General features: G+C 41.0%; 2 protein-coding genes across 3 annotated transcripts; both read right to left on the bottom strand.

The window, feature by feature from the left end:
- Positions 1 to 350: 350 nt before the first annotated feature.
- LOC131222996 (uncharacterized) lies at positions 351 to 2,995 on the bottom strand. Its single transcript, XM_058218272.1, has 3 exons — positions 2,288 to 2,995; positions 1,318 to 1,430; positions 351 to 533 (listed from the first exon to the last, which is right to left on the bottom strand). The coding sequence occupies exons 1-3, from the start codon at positions 2,985 to 2,987 to the stop codon at positions 462 to 464; spliced, it is 885 nt and encodes a 294-aa protein (XP_058074255.1). The 5' UTR covers positions 2,988 to 2,995; the 3' UTR covers positions 351 to 461.
- Positions 2,996 to 11,353: 8,358 nt separating this feature from the next.
- LOC131222999 (3-hydroxyacyl-[acyl-carrier-protein] dehydratase, mitochondrial) lies at positions 11,354 to 18,124 on the bottom strand. 2 transcript variants are annotated; one of them, XM_058218275.1, is made up of 4 exons: positions 17,774 to 18,122; positions 12,568 to 12,683; positions 12,345 to 12,466; positions 11,354 to 11,613 (listed from the first exon to the last, which is right to left on the bottom strand). In XM_058218275.1, the coding sequence occupies exons 1-3, from the start codon at positions 18,068 to 18,070 to the stop codon at positions 12,358 to 12,360; spliced, it is 522 nt and encodes a 173-aa protein (XP_058074258.1). In that variant the 5' UTR covers positions 18,071 to 18,122; the 3' UTR covers positions 11,354 to 11,613; positions 12,345 to 12,357. The 2 variants fall into 2 exon arrangements, with proteins under 2 accessions (XP_058074258.1, XP_058074259.1); XM_058218276.1 differs by lacking the exon at positions 11,354 to 11,613 and adding an exon at positions 12,184 to 12,202 and having other exon boundaries at positions 17,774 to 18,124.
- Between the last annotated feature and the right edge of the window lie 4,974 nt (positions 18,125 to 23,098).

Below are 23,098 nucleotides of genomic sequence, written 5' to 3'. Positions count from 1 at the left end.
TCCGCTAATAACAAATGATCTGTGAATAGGCAAAGTGGGCTTCGGAGAATATCAGAAGTCCTCTGGGAAACAGAATTCCCAGTTGCTTATAATCTTCCCACATCAAATCAACCACGGAAGTTTTTTTTTCTGTAACACACGCGCACACACCACCACACACTCACACCCTAGTGGGATTTCACCACCTATGGGTACTCGAACCCTTGACCAAGTGTTGAAACTCCTAAGAGTCTCACACTGGAGCAAGAACAAGGACCCTAGACCCTGATCAACCATGAAAGTTTGGTTATGCATATACCTATTGTGTGATTCTTAAGATGGAGAAGAGATTTTTTAGATATATATATATAATTTTTTTCTAAAAAATATTCATCATTTCAAAGATAAATTTTAAGATTGACATTAATCTTTCTTCAATCTCCACCCTTGAATGCATCATGGGTCCTTGGTAGACCTGTGAGTCATGCTCCTTCATGGGTCCTCGACATCATACCTTCTTCAATCTCCACCCTTGAATATGCTCTTTTCTTATCCTGCACAAAATAAGGTGTACAGTTCATTAATCCATCATCACTTTGTTTCTAATTCAGTGAGTCATGCTTGATAATGGTAACCAGCAGATCCATTTGCAACTCCTTTTGAAATGTTACCCAAATGGTATTTCTTTCCCATATTTCAAATCTTCTATATAATATTTCGTAAGGTCACCCATCCAGGATCCTTGGGGAAGTGTATTAAGTTAGCCCATGCAAACAGCTTGATGCATCATCTCATATGAGATAGGACTTAATATGGCAATGCCGGCTTATGTATTGCCCTTATATGTCCTCTATCGATGAGTTATTAGACAAAATGGGACCCGAATCAGATCAACGTGTCTAAACCCTAGGTCATTTTGAATACTTAAATAGATGTGACTTGTATCAATACTTGAAAATGTATAATGACATATGCGACACGTGCAGTGGTTAAAGATATATTGTAGTGTTTAACAATATATAATATCACATGCATTCAAGTACATTTTGACACAAGTAACAAATAATGCGTCATACGATAAAATGTGGATCATTTTATTGAGGTACTAAAATTTATTTCCACTTTTAATAAAGAAATAATATATTGGAGGCTTGACCTAACGAGTCGTGCCATGTTTAGTCAGGTACTTGAAACTAGGCTCAATTAGATTTATTTATTAAACCTAAGCCTTGTATCGGGTTCAGCTAACAACCCTCTTAGACCAGACCGGTCCTGACTCAAAAATAAAAATAAAAATAAAAAAGCAAACCACGACCAGGTCGGAGAAAATAAACATACCTCAGTTATTTCGTCCACACAGGCATTTTGTTGATTTGCAATGTTAGATTCCAATTTCGCTGCTACTACTAAGATAGGCTCTTTCAGAACAACACCTTCATTCTCTCCTTTTTCTGTATTTATAAGGCAATAAAATCATCTGTCAGTTAAGTTTTTTTTTTTTTTTCTTGGTGTTGACTGTCCAGCTTGTTGCGACAAGATTCTTTTTAAGTGATCAGAACCATTCACTTGTGGTCAACTCAACTGATGTTGAATCATTTGGTCAGTGTGGATTTTGCACCGTGGTCAACCTACCATAGTGGCCAACGAACAGACTGTTCAGATTGTTTGATCATGGCTTCATGTGGGCCATATCCAATGTCTAAACATAGACGGACCCAGCCCCATCATTCGACGTGCTTCACTCCATGGTGTCGGTTCCGCCCACCGCACGAAGTAGATGGATGGTTCCGATCATCCTAAAAAGTGCGGGTAAACTCAAAACCATACATCCGAGCTGTGTGTGGCCCATCCGTGGTGTGTATGTCGAATCCAAACTGTGGATCTGGTGCGTCTTCCTATCTTCACCGTACATCCCAAGAATCATCAGTACCACACCATAGAGAAACGTACAGTCACGACTAAACGTGGTGTGGCCCACCTAAGTTTTGAAATAGCCTGACATTTTATGTGTGACTTCATCCTGATGGCGCGCACACGATTATTGGGTGGGATGGAATATAAACAAACGTTTCTACGGTTGGGCTTCACACTCCTGATATCCCCCACCGTTCCTTTCGGTGTGGCCCACCCGAGTTATGAATCAAGTTGGATTTTTTTTAATCTATGCGTAATTACGAATATAATGGACGGATTAGATGACAGATGAGAAGGCGCACCAGATGCACGATTTGTATACCGCGTACACATCAGGTGGGCCCCACACAGCTCGAACGCACGTGATCGTTCCCCAATGAAATGGTAAACGTACCTTCTCCTTGTTTCTTTCTTTTATCATCACTTTCGTCAATCAAGCTATTTTCACTCTGGCTGTCCGTTTCTATCGCGTCATAAACCTTCTCATCCCCACCGTCGATCAAACCGTGCACCGGCTCGAATCTCGGCGAGTAAAATTCGTTTGCTTCCCCGATGATGGCAGCCACCTGCTCTTCATCCTTCCTCGATGAGAAATACCGATCGGGAGAATCCCTCGACACCAGCTTCCCGTATTCGTGCTCGTCTCCGGCCTTCCCAAAAGCCACCTCCTCCTTCTCCGTATTAACGATGATGTCCTTCACGTCGGCCATCGCCGGCTTCTCGTCATCGACGTTCTGCGTCTCGGATTTCTCCAGTGATTTCACGCTGCTGACGTCAGTTTCCGGGATGGTAGAGAGGGCATTGCTTCTGCCGCCGTCTGACTTCTTCCGTCGGAGAAAACGGTGGCTGTTGGTGGTGTTTCCGGTGGCGACGTCGTGTTTGGACCCGTTGCAACCCATTTGTGTATTTTGGGTTTTTCTGAAGGGTATTTTGGGAATAGAAGAAGAATGCAGACAGAGAGCAAAAACGATAGGTGGCGAGCGAATATAGAAGACGAGCACGGGAATAAATAGCATTTTGCGATCCCCGCGCGTACTTTTTCTACACGCACCTTCACAATGCGCACGTGCTAGAATGGCACGTGTTCGGACCATTCCATCTATGAAGTGAGCCACAGTGTGTGGAAAACAATGGACGGTTTAAAGAGGATTTGCCGACTGTCGAATGGTACACGTGTGACCGCGTGATGAGTAGAGAACGGTCTGATTATCTTGCCAGGTCATACAGATGGTGGGACCCACCTTATGGACGGTTACGATCGTCGGGACACTCAGCACGTGGGCCCCATTGTGAGATCCGGATACTTAAAAGTCGCAATGGATGCTGACACGTGTCCGCGAGTGGGATAATGAACCTACTCGCAGAAGCGACGGTTCTTTTCCCATTGCACGGTTGGGTGTCCATGTACGTTAACAGCTAGGATTTAGCAGCGAACGAGAAGCGGTTTGAATGGAAAGAAATCAGACCGATCTTAGCTTTTTCTGTTGGAATATGACAGATGAGCAATGTTCTTAATTGCCCTAATTCAAGTATTGTTTAGTTCTAGAGAAGTCCTTTTCTGAACGATACTCCCAACCGTTGGTTGAATGGACCATGGTCCAAAGCCACAGTACCAATCGTGGGAATGAAGTGCTTTGCTACATCCCACATTGAATCCATCGACTTTCACGTGGAACACACTCCTAGATGATCGGAACCGATCAACGAGTGGGCCCGGGCCATCCTATACGTGGGCCACCATGAAAGGATCGGTAGGATTTGAAAAACCTAATCCTAATCATCTGATTAGTGGAATTTTTCCAAAGCTCTTGTTTTAAATGATCACATGTAGGTTGCCAAATGGATGGTTATGATCATTCTATGTTCTTCCGATTAGTACGTAGTGTGCCCAACGCTCGAGATTGGTGAGGACCAATCATCGAATGCGTACATACAGGAGATTGGCGGGGACCATTAACAAGATGTGTGGATGGTGAAGAGTTGTGAGAGCCATGATTTGGACGGTGGAAAACGATTCGTGGAGTATCCGGACTTTCAGAGCTTCCATCTGGTGGCCCCTGATGTGGATGGACAGCAATTCAAGAGCCATACTGGTTGGATGATCCTATCCATTCAATTGTTAGCCTCCTATCTTTCTTCTAGTCGACGTACGATGTGGGCTTCCTATGTGATGGACCACACATGGAACGGCGTCGGCGACTTGAAGAAAGATTACAATACCATTACCATCATGTATGGTGGAAGATGGGTTTAGGTGAAGTTCCATCTCATGAGTTAAATGCATGGACTCAACTACATAACAATCCGGTCCCACATTGGCTCCGCCCGCTCGTCAGCAGGTCAGCTCGGGCCTATTTGAGTAAATGGGTTGGTCTTGGGTCCCATCAAATGTATGAGTATTCGCTACTTAGGCCTGGTTGGGAATGCCTTTTGCCCCATATTTCCTTCATAAACACAAATTGGGCTCTGACGGGTCGGGTCGGTTTTGGGTTTGATGTCTCTTAAACTGGGTTGGGGTACGCCACTGGGGAATGGATTATGGGTCAAGTGTGGGTCCAGAAATCTGGCTACAAAATAATGCTAATAATAATAATAACGATCCAGATTCAGGCCTTGCTCTGGCCTGTACTGACTTGAACTCATTAAATGGTCTCAAGCATACAGCTGCAGCTCGCAGTCTGTGCCAACCAAGGTTTAAAGAATTATCTGAAACTGGTACCAATACCAACCACTTTCATCCACAGATAATATGGTTGTATTGACCCGAACCAGCCAGATACGGTTGAGGCGGTCTTGATTGTCACCAATACGGTGTACTGAAATGATTTTCAACTCTTGATGCTAGGTCTTTTTCAATTAGTAATATGTTTGTACCAAAATTAGTACATATTAAGCCACTTGATATTGTAATGCCCCGAAAATTAGGGGTCGAGCAGAAGCTCAACTCTCAAGTTCCAACGCATCACTTATGCAACATAGATAATGATGTTTAAATGTTGTCCATATCAGTGCATTAAACATGAGTGAATTACACTAAAACAGCATATTATACTCCAGAGATAATTAAGTTAAGCAAGCGGAAGATTGAGATAGGTATATAATGTATAGAAGTGTTTCTCAATCCCCAGAGTATGAATATGTTACCAGGCTGAATATATACATGTATTGATCCAAAATTTACAAAATACAAAAATTTTAATGTCCAACTAATCTTTATAGTCCCTGTAATCTCGTCGATCAGTATATGGTCTACATAGACCCGCCTGATAGCTGAACGTAGGAGAATTCTTCCTCCTTGTCTATGAATTCTCAATCAGCAGCATAAACATCGTCGTCATCTGCATCTACAACAGAGTCTGGTTGGTGTTTTAAACAACCGTCCTAGAGTGGGAATGAGTGATCAACTCAGTGGTACTATAAGACAAATGTTAACATGTTATCAATTCAGTCAAGCAGTAATGATAAAGCAATACAACAAACATTCCCTAACTATTCTGGTTAATGCAAGGATGATATGTGGTAATGATGCATGTCCTCGCCTGCACTCCCTCAGCGACACCATCTCACAGTCGCACATGCTACTCCCACTGTGCCTTCATTGCCAAAGCACATGCAGCGCGCGGTGCATGCGCGTGTTAGCCAAGTTCTTAATTAAGCTTATTCATACAGCAGATTAAGGAAGCTAAGGTACCTCCCTTTATATCATTTACCCAAACAATAATCCATTTAGGGTCGTCAATCATAATTAATCACATACGATAGACAAGTTATAGGAAAACATCACCCCTAATTTGAAAGTAGTGGATAGACAAGCTCGCGAGTTTACACTCGAGGTCACTACGGGAGGCTCGTCACCATCCGCATAAGCCTATTGTATACTCAAGGCCACTACGAGATGCTCGTCACCTGATCGTAGGCCAACAGCTTGAATACAGTATCTCATACCACCGTATTCGACTCACGAGTTTGGATTGCTCACTGGTCACTACGGGGAGGCTCGTCACCCTAGTGTAGATCGACAGCTTGACCACGGTGTCCCACTACCATGCCCGGTTTATAAGTCTTAGCGGATCGTGGTACCAAGGTTAAACGGGCTTTACATTGGTAAGTGGTACCTTAGATTCAAGCAGCAGCGTCCATACATGGTAAACACACATTAAGCCAATTGGGTTACTTGACAAATTCGTTTGGTACGAGCGCATGCTAAATTAATCGTTATGGAGCGCATACGCACTCCTCGTGACCTAACCACTGCCGGTAATCACCGTACGACTTGGATTCATCGAACGTATCCGTTGTAGCGAAACTAGTTCGACCACTTGATCGGAAACTGTTACCGATTGCCTGGACTACGTATTAGTCCCAATCATACTCAAATATAATAGGCATTCATATGTGATAGTTAAAACAGCATTTAACAACCAATTCAAATACAATTCCCATTCAAACATTTTAACAACCATATTGCACATGTTATCATACATAGGCATTTCATCCATAAATCACGTAGTAATGAGATAGGTTACATGAAGAAAACTGTAACTATAGATAGGAGAATTGAGAATCCTATCTCAACACCCTCATTAAATACATTTCAACAAATACTTTCTCATTCAAACATTTTGTCAAACACTTGGACTACACATTTCAACATACGTGTAATAAGTGTGTTATAACATATATTATGGCAAATCCTTTCATAAAGGAGTTGTCATACGTACAGCCAACATGAATTATAGATTAATAGTCATGGCAAGCATAAATCATAATTTCCTATTCATTCAAACATTTCAACAAACACATAGAATGCATTTAGTATACAACCTAATTTACACATACATGATATATCGAAAAGTTCGTAATTAAGATCATATGACAGTAATCAAGTCAGATATAAATCATTGCTGACATTGAAAGCCTTGAAAACCATAACTTAAACGTTTATAGTCTTCACCTTTCGTTGGTACGCTTATTACGAACTCGGTTCGTACACCACGTCTTTGTTTACGGCACAACGGCTACCTAAATCACGAAATTGGTTAGCTATTTCGTCGTTTCTTCTATTTGAGTTTCTAATACGAGATTAGGATTAGAATTTTCTACCCAAATCGAAGTCAGAATTGACGATGTAGCGACGGTGGGGTGGCGATTCGGCATGTGGAGTCATGGGAAAGGATCCCAGTAATGATCTCCCTATCTCACTATCTTCTCCTCACTCTTTCCTCCTCTTTTCTCTCTTCTCTCTCCTAGGTAAGAGAAAATCGTATGGAATAAGAGAGGGGTGGCTTAAGGTCCTTATATAGGCCCAGAAGTGATGGTAATGGCCCAAGGGTTATGGTATACTTAGGTTATAGCCAAAAGGCGTCTGTTTCGAGCCAACGGAACTCATCGGGAGGTCTATTGCTCGCATACGGTCTGAAGAAAGTTCCCTGACAATGGATCTATGCCAGGTTAAGGTTTTGGTCCGATTGGATTAGTGGATCGATCGTGGAGGACCCGTTTCAGTTCAACGGTCATCATCACTCGATCAGGGCCAAAAGTATACCAATGGGTGCAAGAAAATTTCTCTGATCCAAGGGTGTAGTTGGGTCAGAATCTAACGGTCTGAAACCTTAAATTTGGCCTGCAAGCGAACGGCCCAATTCACTTAAGTTTGAGTTCATTTTCTAAAGATATTCGCGTTTCTCACACACTTTGCTCAGGACTTAAATTGTGCATTTCTGGATACTATTTAGGTTCGATTCCTACGATGCTTGTCAAGCCCAGTATGGTGATTATAACCTTATAGTTTCGTGGTAATCGGACTTTCAATGCGTTGTCCAGATTCGATACGGAGTTTCAATGCGTTCCCGAAAGCAACTGGGTTTTGAGATTGATCCTAAGTTTCTAGGCAATGTTGGGTTAGCAATTCTAATGGTCTTGGGTCTTGCAGTTTGTATAGAAAGTGGTTCAAGCTAATCCACCGATTAAATCAGTTTAATACTTAATTAAACTTCGCCTAAATTCTAAAGAATTCGGTCCTAAGTGATTTCTGCCTGAGGTGGTACTCGAGTCTTTGTATGGATTTTTTCGAAACGTTACAGATATATTTGATATCTTTAAGGCATGCGCCAAACATATAAAGAATATATTATATTTTTTAAGAGATTTGATGTTTAAGGTATCTCTAAATAAAGACGAGTAACCGTTAAAGCAACATCAGCACTGAAGCACGTTCTGGACATTCGACGAAGTTAAAACGACGATCAAGAAGAGATAACTGTTCTTTCCCAACTGGTTATTAGTAAAGGCACCACTTATACAAGTGATATTCTTATACCTCTCTTAAGGCTATAAATAGCAGAGGCAGTTTCAAAGAGAAAAACACAATCAAATCCAAAACCAATCAATTAACTAGCGTAGTCATGGGATGCTTAATCTCTAGGAATAATCTAGTTCTAGTTTGTCCCTAAGATGACACCAGACCGACTTCTAGTTGTAGCCAGTAGCTATAGTTTCCTTCAATCTGCCCCTGCGTTTCTAGATCTGAAGGAAGATCTTACCTTTAGGAAACATCCACCTACGCTCATATGCTGGGCCGATCGTAGTTGTAATTTCCAACATTGCCTGCACCTGGCTCATCAACATGCCGCTCTATGAAGCGCCGTACTATTCTTAATCAGGTTGGTGATCTCATTTTAGGGGTAAATATCGCTCATTTCCACATCCATCCTCTATCCATTTTGTTTGACCATACAATTGTTACACCTTCGAAAGTCCTTAACTCCTAAAAAAAAGAAAAGAAAAAAGAAAAAATAACTCGTATAAAAAAAAAACCCCAATTTCCGTCAATCACCTAATAATGCGTACACTCGATAATTGACGACATAGACAATTGGTCGAGCCACGATTAATTACCACTCTATCTCGACACCAGGGATCAGTGGTCATGGTAGGGGTGTACATCGAGTCGAATCGAGTCGAGTTGGCCTCAGCTCGAACTCGGCTCGGCTCGGTCCTCAAGCCTGACTAGCCAGCTCGACTCGGTTCGGTCAGCAGCTCGGGCCGAGTTCAAAATCTCAATGTTTTACAAACTGCGGCAATGGTTTCACAGGTATTTTATCAAACACCTTCTAAGCAACATAAAAACTAAGAAAAACAAAGAGAAAAATGGTATTTGTTTCATGTACATACCTTCCTTGCTACCAGCCACATTTCATTGTGTCATTTTATCAAATAGTTGGTGAGCAACATCAATGGCAAAGTAACGAGTCACTAAACTGGCTCGATCCGAGTTTGATTCGAGCCGGATTCGATCTGAGTCGAGTTAAGCTGGGGCCTACTCGAACTCGGCTCGAACTCCAACTTGGCTCAAACTCAGCTTTGAACCGAGCCGAATCGAGCTTTTTCGAGCCAAGTCGAGCGAGCTAACCGAGTTAGCTCGGTTCGTGTACACCCCTAGGTCACGGTTTGAATCAGACCGAACCAGTTCTAGCACCCCCGCAAACTTAACGCGTGTACCGCGTGGCCAAATTGGAGACCAACACAATCGACTTAAACCTGCTCTGGGGCCAATTCCACCGTTTATAAGATGGACATGGATTAGCTACCAACAGGTTGAGTTGCGAGACTCCCTACTGAAGTGACGTCACCAAGTTATGTGGGCCCCACAACGATGTATGTATTGTATCCACACCGCCCATCCATTTGGAGTGATCATGTTAGGGTATGATCCAAGAATGAGTCAGATTCAAAGCTAGAGTGGACCCCACCACAGAAAACAGTGAGGGAGAGTGACGTCCACCATTAAAAACTTCTAATGGCCACAAAAGTAGTTTTCGATCAGGCTGATATCTGTGTTTTCCCTTCTTTCATGTCTTCTTTAACACATGAACAGGTTAGATCTCAAATAAAGATCATGGTGGACGTTAGGAAGGTTTCAACGGTGAGTGTTACTCTCCTCGCTGTTTTCTGCGGTAGCGTCCATTCCAGATTTGGATCTGCCTCATTCCTTGAATCATACCATAAAATGATATTTCGATACATCACATACATCGTGGTGGGGCCCACATAACATGGTGACGTCACTTCAGCAGCGTGTCTCGCTACTCAACCCGTCAGTAGCCAATCCGCGTCCGTATAAGATGGGGTCGAGTGTGCAGTAGGCATCGCAAAAATCCTACTCATCACTATATCCTAACCGTTTGTTCAACGAATCTATCAATGCTGAATCTTCTGAACCACCCGTTTGTTTTCCTGGCCCACTTGATTGAGTGGCATGAGTTCAAGTGTTAGATTATCTTCACAGAACAGACCCTGAAGCAAAACTCAAGACCCCCACCTGCCACACCTGCCACAGGCAAAAGCACACCAAGAGAGGGTAAGGATGGTAATGGGTGGGGTCAACCCGCCCAACCCACTCTTGAGGTGGTTCCTTCCGAGCTAAACGAGTTGTGGGTCAGGCTCGGGCTAGAATCTCTCTCTCTCTCTCTCTCTCTCTCTCTCTCTCTCTCTTTTGTGCCATCAAAAAAAGAAGCAGACACAACATATGATGTTTAAGACTAGAACACGTTGAATTATTGATTGGAATCCTCAACTAGAACATGAACCCTTGCTAAGCTCCGAATCGTTATGAAGTTGGGAGTTTCATAGTTAATTGCTTAGGGCGTGTTTGGACAGGCCCATCCCACGGTATTAGATTGTAATAGGGTGGATTGCATTCAATGATGGCTGTGTCAGTGGATTGCAGGCAATCCCGTGGGATTGCTAAATCCAGGGAATCCACCACCAAGTATGTTTGGGCCGCCTGGTCAATCCCGGGATTACGCCCAGCCAATCCCTTCCAATTTGTTCATCCAAACATGTCCCAGGCAAAAATCATGGGATTAGGTGGGATTAGGAGGGATTGGGGTAAGTGGATTGCTGGCAATCCCATGGGATTGCTCCAATCCAGGCAGAATTTCATCGTGCTTGTTTGGCACGCCCAGCCAATCCCGGGATTACTCCTTTCAATCCATTCTAATACAATCTAATCCAATCCAAACTGCCCGGCCAAACAGGCCCTAAGCTCCCATGCATCCCTGCTTGCGCCCATAGGAGTGCGACATTTGAACCAGGTATCTAGAAGGCCCCACCCATGCAGATAACCCGCCAAAAATCCAGCCAGTCAACTCATTGGGCGGGCCACATGTTCATGAAAGCAACAACCGAAACACTTACCAGCTGTGCCACTCCTGATAAGTGGATGCCCCATTTGATGTGCGGCTGGGGTGTCCATGCACAGCCTGGCCTCTTATGGAGGTGCAAAACTCAAGAAGATGTTCCAGGCTGGTTATTCTTTGCATCTTCATCTACATTGGCGGCCAAAATGAGATGTATACACATTTATAAAATGAAGATCTAAATAATCATCAACTCACTTAATCAGCCACTTCTAAGGAGATGCACCGCTGACTTGGTTAAGGACAACCATCATCCGAACTGTCTGGTACCAAGTCCATTGAGGACATTTGGCTTTGGTTGGAACTCTAACAAACTGAAAAAGCCTGCTTCTCATGGTCGAAGAATACGTGCTCTGTTTGTAGCAGTGTCAGGGACTCATCCCAAACATGTCATGTGGTCCCAATCTTAGATTCAATGTTATATTGGTAGTCACATTGCTATCATATTTTGGAATTGTGTCAGCCAAGCCATTGCCTTTTGGAATTCCTCTCTGATTCTGCTTAACCAGCCAAATGTCAACTGTCGAGAAGAAATTCATCAGTCAAACACTATGAAACACAAGACTAGAAGCTTCTAAATGTTTTCATTCTGATGGCTAAATGAGGAAAGCTATTTGCATCCATGCATCTGAATGCACTAATCTCAAGTGCCTGATCTTGCTTGCACTCTTACCAAACTGCCACATCTATGGTACTTGGATTTATCATGCTCAAGTGCATTGCTGCAAACAGCATTGCTCCTGCTAAAGAAATTTTGACCCAGACATGTACTTTTTTAAAAGGATGACTGAGACAATGGATACTAAGAAATTATGCAATGGGAAGTATCGATCATGGTTCATCTGTTATGCATCAGTAGGGTAGACATGCTAGGATGAAACCATAATCCTCGAGGTTGAGGAAAGCACAATTCCACTGAGGTATGCACTTATTAGAGAATGCCTTTTATTTCCTTGCTTATCTCATATCTGGTGCTCCCTTGGAACAACGTACCCTTCTCATAATTTAGGGTTATTGTTTAAAACAAAAAAAAGGTCAGAGAGGATTTGCTCTCTAATACCATTTTCTCCCCAAAAACTCTCTTCTACTCACAGGACTCAAGCCAAGAACTGCAATTTTGAAAATGGAAAGGAAAGAAAGAAAGAAAAAGAAAAAGAAAGAAAGAAAGAAAAAAGAACGCACGGTAAAATTTGCTAATTGTATTCACCAGCAATAAACATGGAGGAGCAATAAAGGAGAGCATGCCATTACCTAAAAGTTTCAATCAAGTAGGTTTCTCTTCAAACATTGCCAAAGTCGGCAATATGGCTACAGCTTCACCATTGATGACAATAAGCTCCCCATTTTTGAAGCATTTTGTTGAGAATTTGGCTCTGCAAATAAATAAAAGTTTGCATAGATCAGACTCATTTTGCGAAATACCAAAGCTAAAAAGAAAAAGAAAATTTTATCAGTTTACAGTGAAAACATATACATGTATCTCTTCCTGTTTTCTCTAAGATTGGTCACTTGTACTTCGGCTACAACCTCATCTTCGATGTAAACTGGCAATTTAAACTGCAAGCTTTGTGAAACATACACGGCTCCAGGCTACACATTTATAGAATAAATCCAAAAATTAAACTCTAACAGATGTAAATACAACAGAGGAAAAAAAAAGAAGCATAGTTAGAAAATAAGCTAACAGGAAAATAAGTTAATATCAGTCTTTTAGATTATGGAATATCATAAAAGGGGCAAGTACCCAATACATAGCTCCAACCCTGATACCCTCCTAAGCTAGATAATCCTCAATCTCATTAGCCTCTCTACATTGCAGGAATCAAATGAAATGTTTAGCTTTGAACTGAGTTCCCGAATCTCACTAACATTAAGTAGGCTGCATGATGCCAAATGTGAATTTGATTCAGTGATGAAAATGGCAATGAAAAATAATAAGCCAGCCTTACAGGATAGAATGTTGGGCAGTTAAAAAACAACACGTCATAGGACGAGTGAAGCCGAAGTGAGGATATTGAGATGGATGAATGACAAGACGAAGAAAGAGAGAATTAGAGATCAATGCATTCGAGGGAACTTATGTATAGCACCGATAGGTAATAAGATGAGGGAAAGTGAACACAGATGGTTTGGCCATGTGCAATGGAGACAGAACTGTGCCAATCAGGCGCGAGTTCATTCAATTGAAGGCTATACAAGGGCAAGAGGAACGCCCAAAAGAACGTGGGGGAGAGGTAGAAAGAAAAGACTTAATGACTTACAGTTTAATTAAGATATGATTCTCAATAGAGTGGAATGGTGGAACAGGATTCATGTAGCTGACCCCAAGTAGTCAGGAAAAGGCTTAGATGATGATGATGTCTTCGTACTTGCTAGTTTTGCAGTTCAGTTCCATACAGATACAGGTCCAGTTTGCAGTTTGTCATTTGTGGGGTGCATTGCGACCCATTTCATTGGGTTTTCATTTCATCAATCTGTTCAATTCATGGCATCAATGTTTCATTCCCAAACTCAACTCATTCAATTCATGAATCTGATTGGTTTAGCTTGTAACAACGCTTCAGATCTTATTACACGTCTTCTTGGCTCAAACTTTTGATCCATACTGAGAACTCAAGTAACAAGAGAAGAATTTTGCAAATTTATTAGGTGATTTTAAATATCATGAATTCTAAGAATTTGACATTTCAAGTGATAGAGTGGAATGGCATAACAAGATTCATAAACCTGACCCCAATTAGTTGGGACTCGGGATAAGGCCAGATGATGAGGTGATTTCAAAGATCAGGAGCTCCTCACCATACTTTAGAAACACAAAAACTTAACTTGACTCAGTCGACATCAATAACTCCGAAGAGTTTCTTGAAAACTTGGAAGAGTTTTTTGAGTTTTATCGGTAATATTTAATATTTTAAAAGTAAAAAATGTATATAAATGAAGTCAACTTATCCAAGATCAGTTGAGTTTTATCGAGTTTTGTTGATTTTTTTTATTTTTTTATTTTTCGAGTCGAGTCGATTCTTTTCTCGGGTTTTGACCAAGCCATCATCACTATATCGAGCTCTTCTCGAGTCTTGGCGAAATCTGGCCAATTCGAGTTGAGTTTTTTTCGAGTTTGTAAACTATGCTCCTCATTCAATCGGTCACGTAGTCTACATTTTCCCATTTATTATTGAACATCCTATTGTTTCTTTCCTTCCATATATTGCACATGATTGCTAAAGAAGCAAAGGTTTGAAAGCAATCTGCCCTTGCAACCATACCGTGCCTCACATAGCATGGCCATTGTTCTCGGCATCAACCATACAATTCCAAATTGGCTAAAACACCACCACCAAATGTTGGAAACATGAATGAGAAATGGAGGGATGAATGGTTCACACCGTAGTTGCCTAATTCGGTAAACCCACACTTGAACTGTGAACAAGCTTGATTGAACAAGCGCGCAGTTTGATTTGTCCTTGTTTTTTTGGAAGGCCAGTTTGATTCCTCCTAAACGATGGTATGAAACAAACTATTTGGTAATTGGTACAGTCACCCAAGAGTTCAATACATACTCGATTAACTCGTGAATCAAATAAACTTGGTTCCATTTAATACGAAGATGAAGAACAAGTAGAAAGATATGGAAACACCATAATCTTTTTCTCTTTTTTTTTTTGGTTAAGTATTGCAAAAGCCCTAAATCAATTGTTGAAAGGACAGAACTCTTACAATGGTTGCATATGGCTAGAGTTTCTGGTTAATTGTCGTCGTATGAGCTGCAAGGGAATTGCAGGAGTTGCAAGAAAGCCCTAAACTGATAGATGCATCTAACATAGGGGAATGACTACCTCGAACGCGTACTACTTTTTTATTCAAAATGTCTAATGTACTATACCAGTGGTGTTAATCTAGACTTTCCAAATCACAGGGTCCAGCGGGAGGAACACTGCTGAAAAATCTCACTGATTAGGACTGTATGTAATTAATGGCTATTAAATATACAGTAATGATAACATGGTTAGTGGTCTAAATGCAATAAGCAAAATCAGAAGGTTAGAACCTTATGCAGGTATTTATAATTATTCTTGGTGGATTTTGAAGATGCTATCATCAACACCTTACACCAACCCTCTAGGCACGCAGTCGGGCCACCCCACCCAACCCCCTCCCTACATCTCCTTCTAGTGTAGTGACCTAAGGCTAAGAGAGAATCTTCTAGAACTCTCCTACTTCAAAATTCTCCTATCTTTCCCAACCTTATTTAAGACAAAACCCTCCTGTAGCCCCAATAAGATAACCAGCTGCTCTTCCTCCCTTAGGTTCCTTTTGAAGGTAGGAGACCAAATAATTTGGGACCCCACCTAGCTGTAAAGTATGTTGTCTCTTCAAACGAAGAGAGAAAAGTAAATTGACACTATCATCTTTCCTCATTATTAACCTATCCCCCCAAAAAAAAATTGTTTGTTTCAGCTGGCTGGTTGGGAAAAACCGGATCCTTAATATCGATAATTTGAGAAAGAGAGGCATGCAGCTTGTCAACGTGTGTCTATGTTGCATGAAGGACGAAGAATCGGTCAATCACCTTCTGCTCCACTGCCCGTTTATTGATCCGATTTGGTTGGAATTTTTCAGCAGATTTAGTGTCAGTGGATGTATCCCGGGGTCCTCCCCTCACATGCTAGTGTACTGGCATGGAATCAAGTTGGGCAAAATCAGAAATCGTATTTGGAGAATGTCTCTCCTTGCTATTTGGTGGTCAGTGTGGGAGGAGAGAAACGACAGATGTTTTAATGATAAGCATTCCTCTGCCCAAGCAGTCTGTTCTAGAGCTAAAAAGTTGATTATAAAATGGGCGGTTAATGTCTCTGGGCTTAAGGATTATGACCTTTTGTTCTTAGGTTTTTAGGTTTCTTTTTTAGGCTTTTCTGCTATCTCAGCAATTGCCTTCTCCCTGTCATCCTGTTTTCTTTTTATATAATCCCGTTATCTTTGAAAAAAAAAAAAAAAATTGCTTCCTGCCTAATATAAAGACATCAAAGGAAATTACATAATATAGAGATTTAAAAGAAATGGAAAATAAAGATATTTTCTATTGTAAAGATTTGAAATAAAAGGAAAGTAGGGATATGCTAAAAAAATTAAAAAATTAAAAAAAAAAGGAAACCGAGCATTTTCTTGTGCACACGTGTGGAGTGTGCACGTGTGAGATGTGGGTGGTTTCTTCAAATATTGATCAATCAGCTTGTGTGGCCATTTGGTTGCATCAACACTACAATGCTCCTCATCCAACGTCCATCACGGCCCACTTTAGCATAGGTTGCCCCTTTCTTGACTTGTACATGGGACATGGTGATGCAACCAAATAGCCACACAAGCCGATTGATCAACATTTGAAGAACCAACCCACATCTCACACATGCAGTTCCACACGTGTGCACAAGAAAAGGCCCAATTTTTTAACATATCCCTACTTCCGTTTTCTTTCAAATCACTATGTTAGGAAGCATCTTCACTTTCCATTTCTTTTAAATCTCTATATTAGATAATTTCCTTTGATGCCTTTATATTATGCAAGAAGTAATCTTAGAATTTTTCTTATTGAAGTACTTTCTTATTTAAGTAATTTCTTATCTAGGTAGTTTCCTATTTTTTTTTAGATCTTTGCTAGTTAAGAATCTTATTTTTAGATTCCATAGATTTTATTGCAAATTGTAATGATTGATTATAAATAAGGCTTAGACCTATGGAATAGGATACTTGAATGATATTATCTTTTTTAATAAAAATTCTTTTTTTTAAAAAAAATCTACGGTAGTATTGAAGGGAGGAAGTGATCTCTAGTTTAAGAATAGAGAATTGTTGAGCTTGCTCATGGTCTTGTATTTGTGGTCTCTAGCATTTGACTAGAAGATTGTTGGGTCCTCTCCCACAATCTCGTTCTTCTTTTCTTTGATCTATTTGCTTCCCCTTTCAGGATTTGCATTAGGTATGTGATGATCCCCAATGGTATAAGGGCTTAGCTTGACATGTCCTATCAGTCAACAATGAGTCTTGCGTTCGAGCACTAGAAGGGGCAACCCAGACCAGAGTGAGAACCACCACACATTAGTTAGTTTCTTAACATTTGGTGTCATAGCCAACATTTGGTGAGAACCAAATGTTAGTTAGTTTCTAGCCAAACATATTAGTTAGTTTCTTAACATTTGGTGTCAGAGCCAACAACAAGTCTTGCGTTCGAGCACTGGAAAGGGCAACCTGGACCAGAGTGAGAACCACCACAAGATGGAAAGGCCTACCTGGACAAATGCCAGATTGAGTGCCGCCCAGAGTGCACTGTCATGGATGTCGGGTGAGGAGCATTGTGGTATGTTATGATCCCCAATGGCTTAAGTAGCCAGTTTGACCCTGGGGTTTTGGCATATTTGTTGTGTTCTTAACAACGTGTAAAATCAAGAATCTCCAAATGTTTTTTGTTTCTTATAATTAATTTACTGATTACTTATTTTACTTTTTTTCATTTATTTAGAAACGTTGATTGATAACAAGAGGGGAGAAGACCACTAGGAGGGCTGCTGCGGTTACCTTTACTCATTCGCAGGTCTGATCGAACCAACCAACAAACTAACATAGATAGGAATTCAACAGCAAAGAAATTCAAAGGAAGAAGAAATGAAAAAGAGAAGAAAGAGTCTTACGAAATGAGAAGCGATGATGCGAGGGAAGAGAGCAGCGACGAGCAAACCGTGGACGAGCGGACGGGCATCGAATCCTGCTTCTCGAGCCGATTCCGGACGCAGGTGGATTGGATTTACGTCGTGAGTCAATCTCGAGTACTCAACCACATCTTCTTGGGAGAATCTCCGACTTCTCCTCAATACATCACCCACCTTCAGCAGCTGAGGAATTGCAGCAGTGCTAGTAGAAGAAGATGAAAAATAGTAGGAAGAGAAGAAAGAAAAGGACCGAATGATGAACTGCTGCTTCCGAAGCATTTCCTGTCTTGCTTCTACCCATTCGTCTGTCTGTGTAATGTAGGATTGAAATAGGGGCGGTGATGATATGGGCCGAGCCCCTGTAAGGCAAAGGGCATAGGTGACGATACTGACATGGGCCAGGCTTGGTGATGATAATGGGCCTGACATCAGGCCTGAGCTAATGATGAATGGCATGGTCCGGTCCAATCATAGAGCAGGCAACCACTGTACAAGAGCGATGGACAGTTTTAGGGCCCGTAAGATTTTCCATATCATCGATAAATACCTTATAAATGGATAATAATTATCAACTTTAGTAATTACCACATTGGTTGATGGCCTACTTTTTTATGGCTAAAATTGAGGACGCTGTGAAATAAATGTGGGGCTCAACATCATGTATGTGGCTAATTCACACCTTCCACGGCTGAATTTTGGGCATCAGCCCAAAAATGAGGTAGATCCAAAGCTTATGTGGACCTCACCACAAGAAACAGTCGGAATTGAATACCCATTGTTAAAAGCTTTTTGGGCTCCAATAGTTTTAGATCAAGCTAATATTTGTGTTTCCCCCTCCCTATTATTGTCTGCACGAACCTTTTAACTATGACAAACAAACATTACTGTGAAGGAAACAACTTTCAATGGTGGAGGTATTAAGTTCATTATTTCCTTTAGTGTGGGCCACTTGAGCGTGGGATCCAACTCATTTTTTTATCATACTCCAAAATGTTACGGTAAAATGGATGGCTGGCATGACTATTTCATATACTTCAAAATGGGGCCTATAAATTTAAGTTAGTCCTTTTGGGCTGATTTTCAGTGCAAACTCGCATTTTTTAAGCACTGTGAAAGAGTAATAATTACTTAATTAAAAGGTGGACATGAAAAATCAAACCGGTGCTTATAGAGTGGATTAGGTGCAGCCCCAGCCTCACACAACACGACGGCCCATCTTGATGTATATATTCTATACTTATACTGTTCATCTCCTTTTTCAGCTTATTTTAGGGCATGAGAAACCTTGCTAAAGCCCACTGGAACGTTGGGTCCTTACTCATGCCCTAGTGGTAGACTCACAAGAGTTTCAACCCAAGTGATCATGGATCTAGTACTACTGTGGTGTGATGAAGGGAGAAAAAAAAACATATATCATCTTGATCCAAAACTTCCATGGCTAAATAAATAAATAAATAATTTTTTTTAAAAAAAGAGGAAGATTTTATTAGTCAATCACCATTGTTCTCCATTTGATCTCATGCCTTAAATGAGATGAAAAAATTGATGGACGGCATAGATATACAATACATACATCAAGGTGGGCCCCATAATCAGGGCGACGTGGTGTTGGGTGAAGCCGGCCACACCTGATCCATTCTCGCAGTTTTAAAAGCATTTCTGAGAAGCTCTTGTTCAACGTGACTTGTCAAGGAATGGATAAGCCACTAAAAGTTTTTAGGCTGCACGATTTTACTCTACTTAAAGACTCATGAATACCACAGGAACCTAACGGGTTGATTATGGCTACGTTGCATGGGTGCAGGGACAGGTGACTCCCAACTGTTTCCGAGGGCTATGATAACGGACAGATCCTATGCCATGCACTGAATGTGCCACCAAAAATCAAGATGGTTGAAGAGTTGTTATTTGATACTTGGGCTGCATATGAAATGTTACACAAACCTTAAATTGAACCTTTAAATTGTGGAACCCACTTTGGTTAAGTTACTACCTAAAATTGAGATTGGTTAGACAATAACATTAGTCTTCTTTTTCTTTTTCTTTTTTCTTTTTTATTTTTTAATAATAATAAAGTGGATTTCACATATATCTAATAGTCACCCCAACCAAGCTCAAGCTCCAAAATTAAAATAGGAGCAGTAGACTACCTCACTTTTATCCCACTTGCAGATAATAACCCTCTCTCCCATGGCTCAATGTAGATTTTATGTGTTTCTAATATGAGATTTTGGGTTCGAGAAGTCATGTGGTGTGTGGGGGCATAAGAGGGCATGTATTCACCTTTAAAAAAAAAAAAAAAAAAAGCTATAATTTTTTATTTTTTTTTACACATGCACATGCACTTACACCCAACACACACCCATGTAGTACTCACACCACTGTGGATTTTCATCCCAATGGATGCTCGGAACCCATGACCTTGTGTTGAAACTCTTATGAGTCTACCCACTCACTTCCAACTTAAGAAATTTTTGAAGGGATTGGCACAAATAGGGTTTGGAGATGGATTTGTGGCAAACGTGTTAGAACATGGCTCATGTGTGTACAGTATACCATCAACTCATCAGGTGGAGCCCACCTCAGACATCATCATGCCTAGGCCAAAATATAAGAAAACTTTGGGACGTGGATTGCCAACTAAACCTTCCCAAGTTCCTGTTATTAAAATCTAGGTAAGGCCCACTATGATGTTCATAAGAAATTCACCCTATACATTCATTTTACTGGATCATGTTAGAACATAAGCCTAAAATTAAGTTAGGTTCAAAACTTAAGTGATTCACACTATAAGAAAATAGCTAGGATTGAACATCCACCTTTGAAACATTCATGTGATGCAAAAGTTTTGACTTATGATGGTACTTTTGTGTTTTCAATTCATTTAAGTGGCAACGGCCTCATGAATAGTTTTGATGTCATATAAAAATTAAGATAGGCACCAAAAAGGTTTTAAAGGTAGGCATTTTCTTTTCTCGTTGTACATCCAACTTAAGTTTTCTTGTTTTGGGGCTCATTTCAACCTTTGGGGAGGGCATGGGAGTAAAGGTGTACACAAAGATTGCTCGACACAGCTTGAAAAAGCTTGATTCGGCTCAGTTCGAAGTTGAGTTCAAGCTGAGTTGAGCTGATTTTTTTAGCTTGAAAATGAGATCGAGCTAGCCCCAGCTCAACTCAACTCGGATCCAACCTAGCTCAAATCGAACTCAGATTGTACTAATTTAGTGACTCGGTTACTTTGATATTGATGTTGCTCATCAAGTATATGATGAAATGACTTAAAGAAGTGTAGCTAGTGGTAAGTAAGGTATGTATATGAAACCACCACTCCTTTTTTTCTTGATTTTTATGTTACTTAGAAGGTGTTTGATAAAATACTTATGAAACCATTACTGTTGTCTCAAATACAATGAGTTTTTGAAGGTGCAATCAAGGTGTTTGTGAAAATGCTGCAATGGCGAACTCAGCTTGATCTTGGCTCCAATTGGTCTGAGCCACTAACTGAATCGAGCTGAGCTAGCCAGTTAGCCTTGAGGACCAAGCCCAGCTGAGTTCAAGCTAAGGTCAGTCGCCGAGCTGAATCGAGCTAAGGCCAGTTGGACACGCTTCGACTGGATGTACACCCCTACACGGGGAGGCAATCCGTCTAATTGGGTTTTAAGTGAAATACAGCATACCAGATTCAACCAAAATACGTCCAGAATCGGAGTCTGGTATTTTTAAATTAATCTCGTTTTCGAATGATCGCCTATCTATGGTGGGTCTCGGAAATTGGACGATTTAATTCATGTTCCTGCATATCAGCGAACACACTGCCATTGTTTATTGTCGTGTGGCCAACTTAAGTTTCAGATTTTTCTCATTTCTTTCCTCATTTAGACACGTGAACTGGAAAAACGGATGAATGGAGTGGATTTCTCACAAACATCACTGGATCACACCGAACTTCCAACTGCAGTGAAATTGGATTTCGTACTGAGTTACTCAGTAGGCTTTTATCGTACTGAGTTACTTAGTTAGGCTCACTTTGAATGTATTTGGTTTATCCACGCCGTCCATCCATTTTTCCATCTCATTTTAGTTGTTGAGACCAAAATATAAAAATATAAAATCTCATGTGGACCACACCACAGGAAAGAATGGGAATAATGACTTCCACCGTTGAAACCTTGCTAGGGCCGACAATGATGTTTATTTTTCATCCAACCTGTTCATAAGATCACATAGACATGGATAAAGGGAAAACACAGATAACAGCTTGATCCAAAACTTCTTTGGGCCCCAAAAGTTTTTCAATGGTAGAATTTCAATTCACACTGTTTCCTGTGGTGAGGTCCACTTGAGCTTTAGATATACTTCATTTTTAGGCTAAGGCTCTAAAATTATCTGTTAAAATGGATGAATGGATTGGATGTAATACATAAATCATGGTAGACCCCACGGAGTTTACTAAGTACGCTTAGCGTACTGAGTTACTCAGTACACAATCCGCTTCTGACTGTAGTACCTTCGTTGTGGGCCCCGCGCCAGCCGCCTCAATAGGAGACCGATTAGCTACTCCCCCTGAAACTAGCCCCGTGGCTGATGGTCTGTGCTCCGTGGGCCCCACCTTAATGTATGTGTTTTATCCATTCCGTTCATCCATTTTTACAGATCATTTTAGGACTACAATAGAAAATGATAGGGTTATAAATCTTAGGTGGACCACACCACAGGAAAACAATAATAATTAGATATCCACCATTAAAATCCTCCTAAGGCCTACTGTATTGTTTATTTGACATCCAATCTGTTGATTAGGTCATAAAGACCCGGATGAAGGGAAAAAATAAATATCAGCTTGATCCGAAACTTTTATGGCCCCCAAAACATTTTTAATGGTCAACCTTCATTCAACACTGTTTCCTGTCATGTGGTCGACTTGAGATTGATATATACCTCATTCTTTCTCTCACACAATAAAACGATCGAGAAAAATAGATGGACGGCATGGATAAAACACCTATATCATGGTGGGGCCCACAGAGCACCGACCATCAGCCATTGGCTGGTGGCAGGGTGAGTAGCCAATCCGTTCGGACGCGGATTTCCTGCGAAAGCCTTTCGCAGGAAGTTCCTGTGCAAGGATGCTGGGTGGGGCCCACCACCATGTTTCTGGGAAATATATTCCGTTCATCCATTTGGGGAGCTAATTTTAGGACAAGTGACCAAAAATGAGTTGGATCCAAAACTAAAGTGGACCACACCAGAGGGAAAATTGGGAAAAGAAATGCCTACCGTTGAAACCTTCTTGGGGTCCACCTTGAT

This window comes from Magnolia sinica, chromosome 13 (genome assembly GCF_029962835.1).
Source record: "Magnolia sinica isolate HGM2019 chromosome 13, MsV1, whole genome shotgun sequence".
Taxonomy (NCBI): Eukaryota; Viridiplantae; Streptophyta; class Magnoliopsida; order Magnoliales; family Magnoliaceae; genus Magnolia; species Magnolia sinica.
This window is presented reverse-complemented; position numbering and strand designations above follow the sequence as displayed.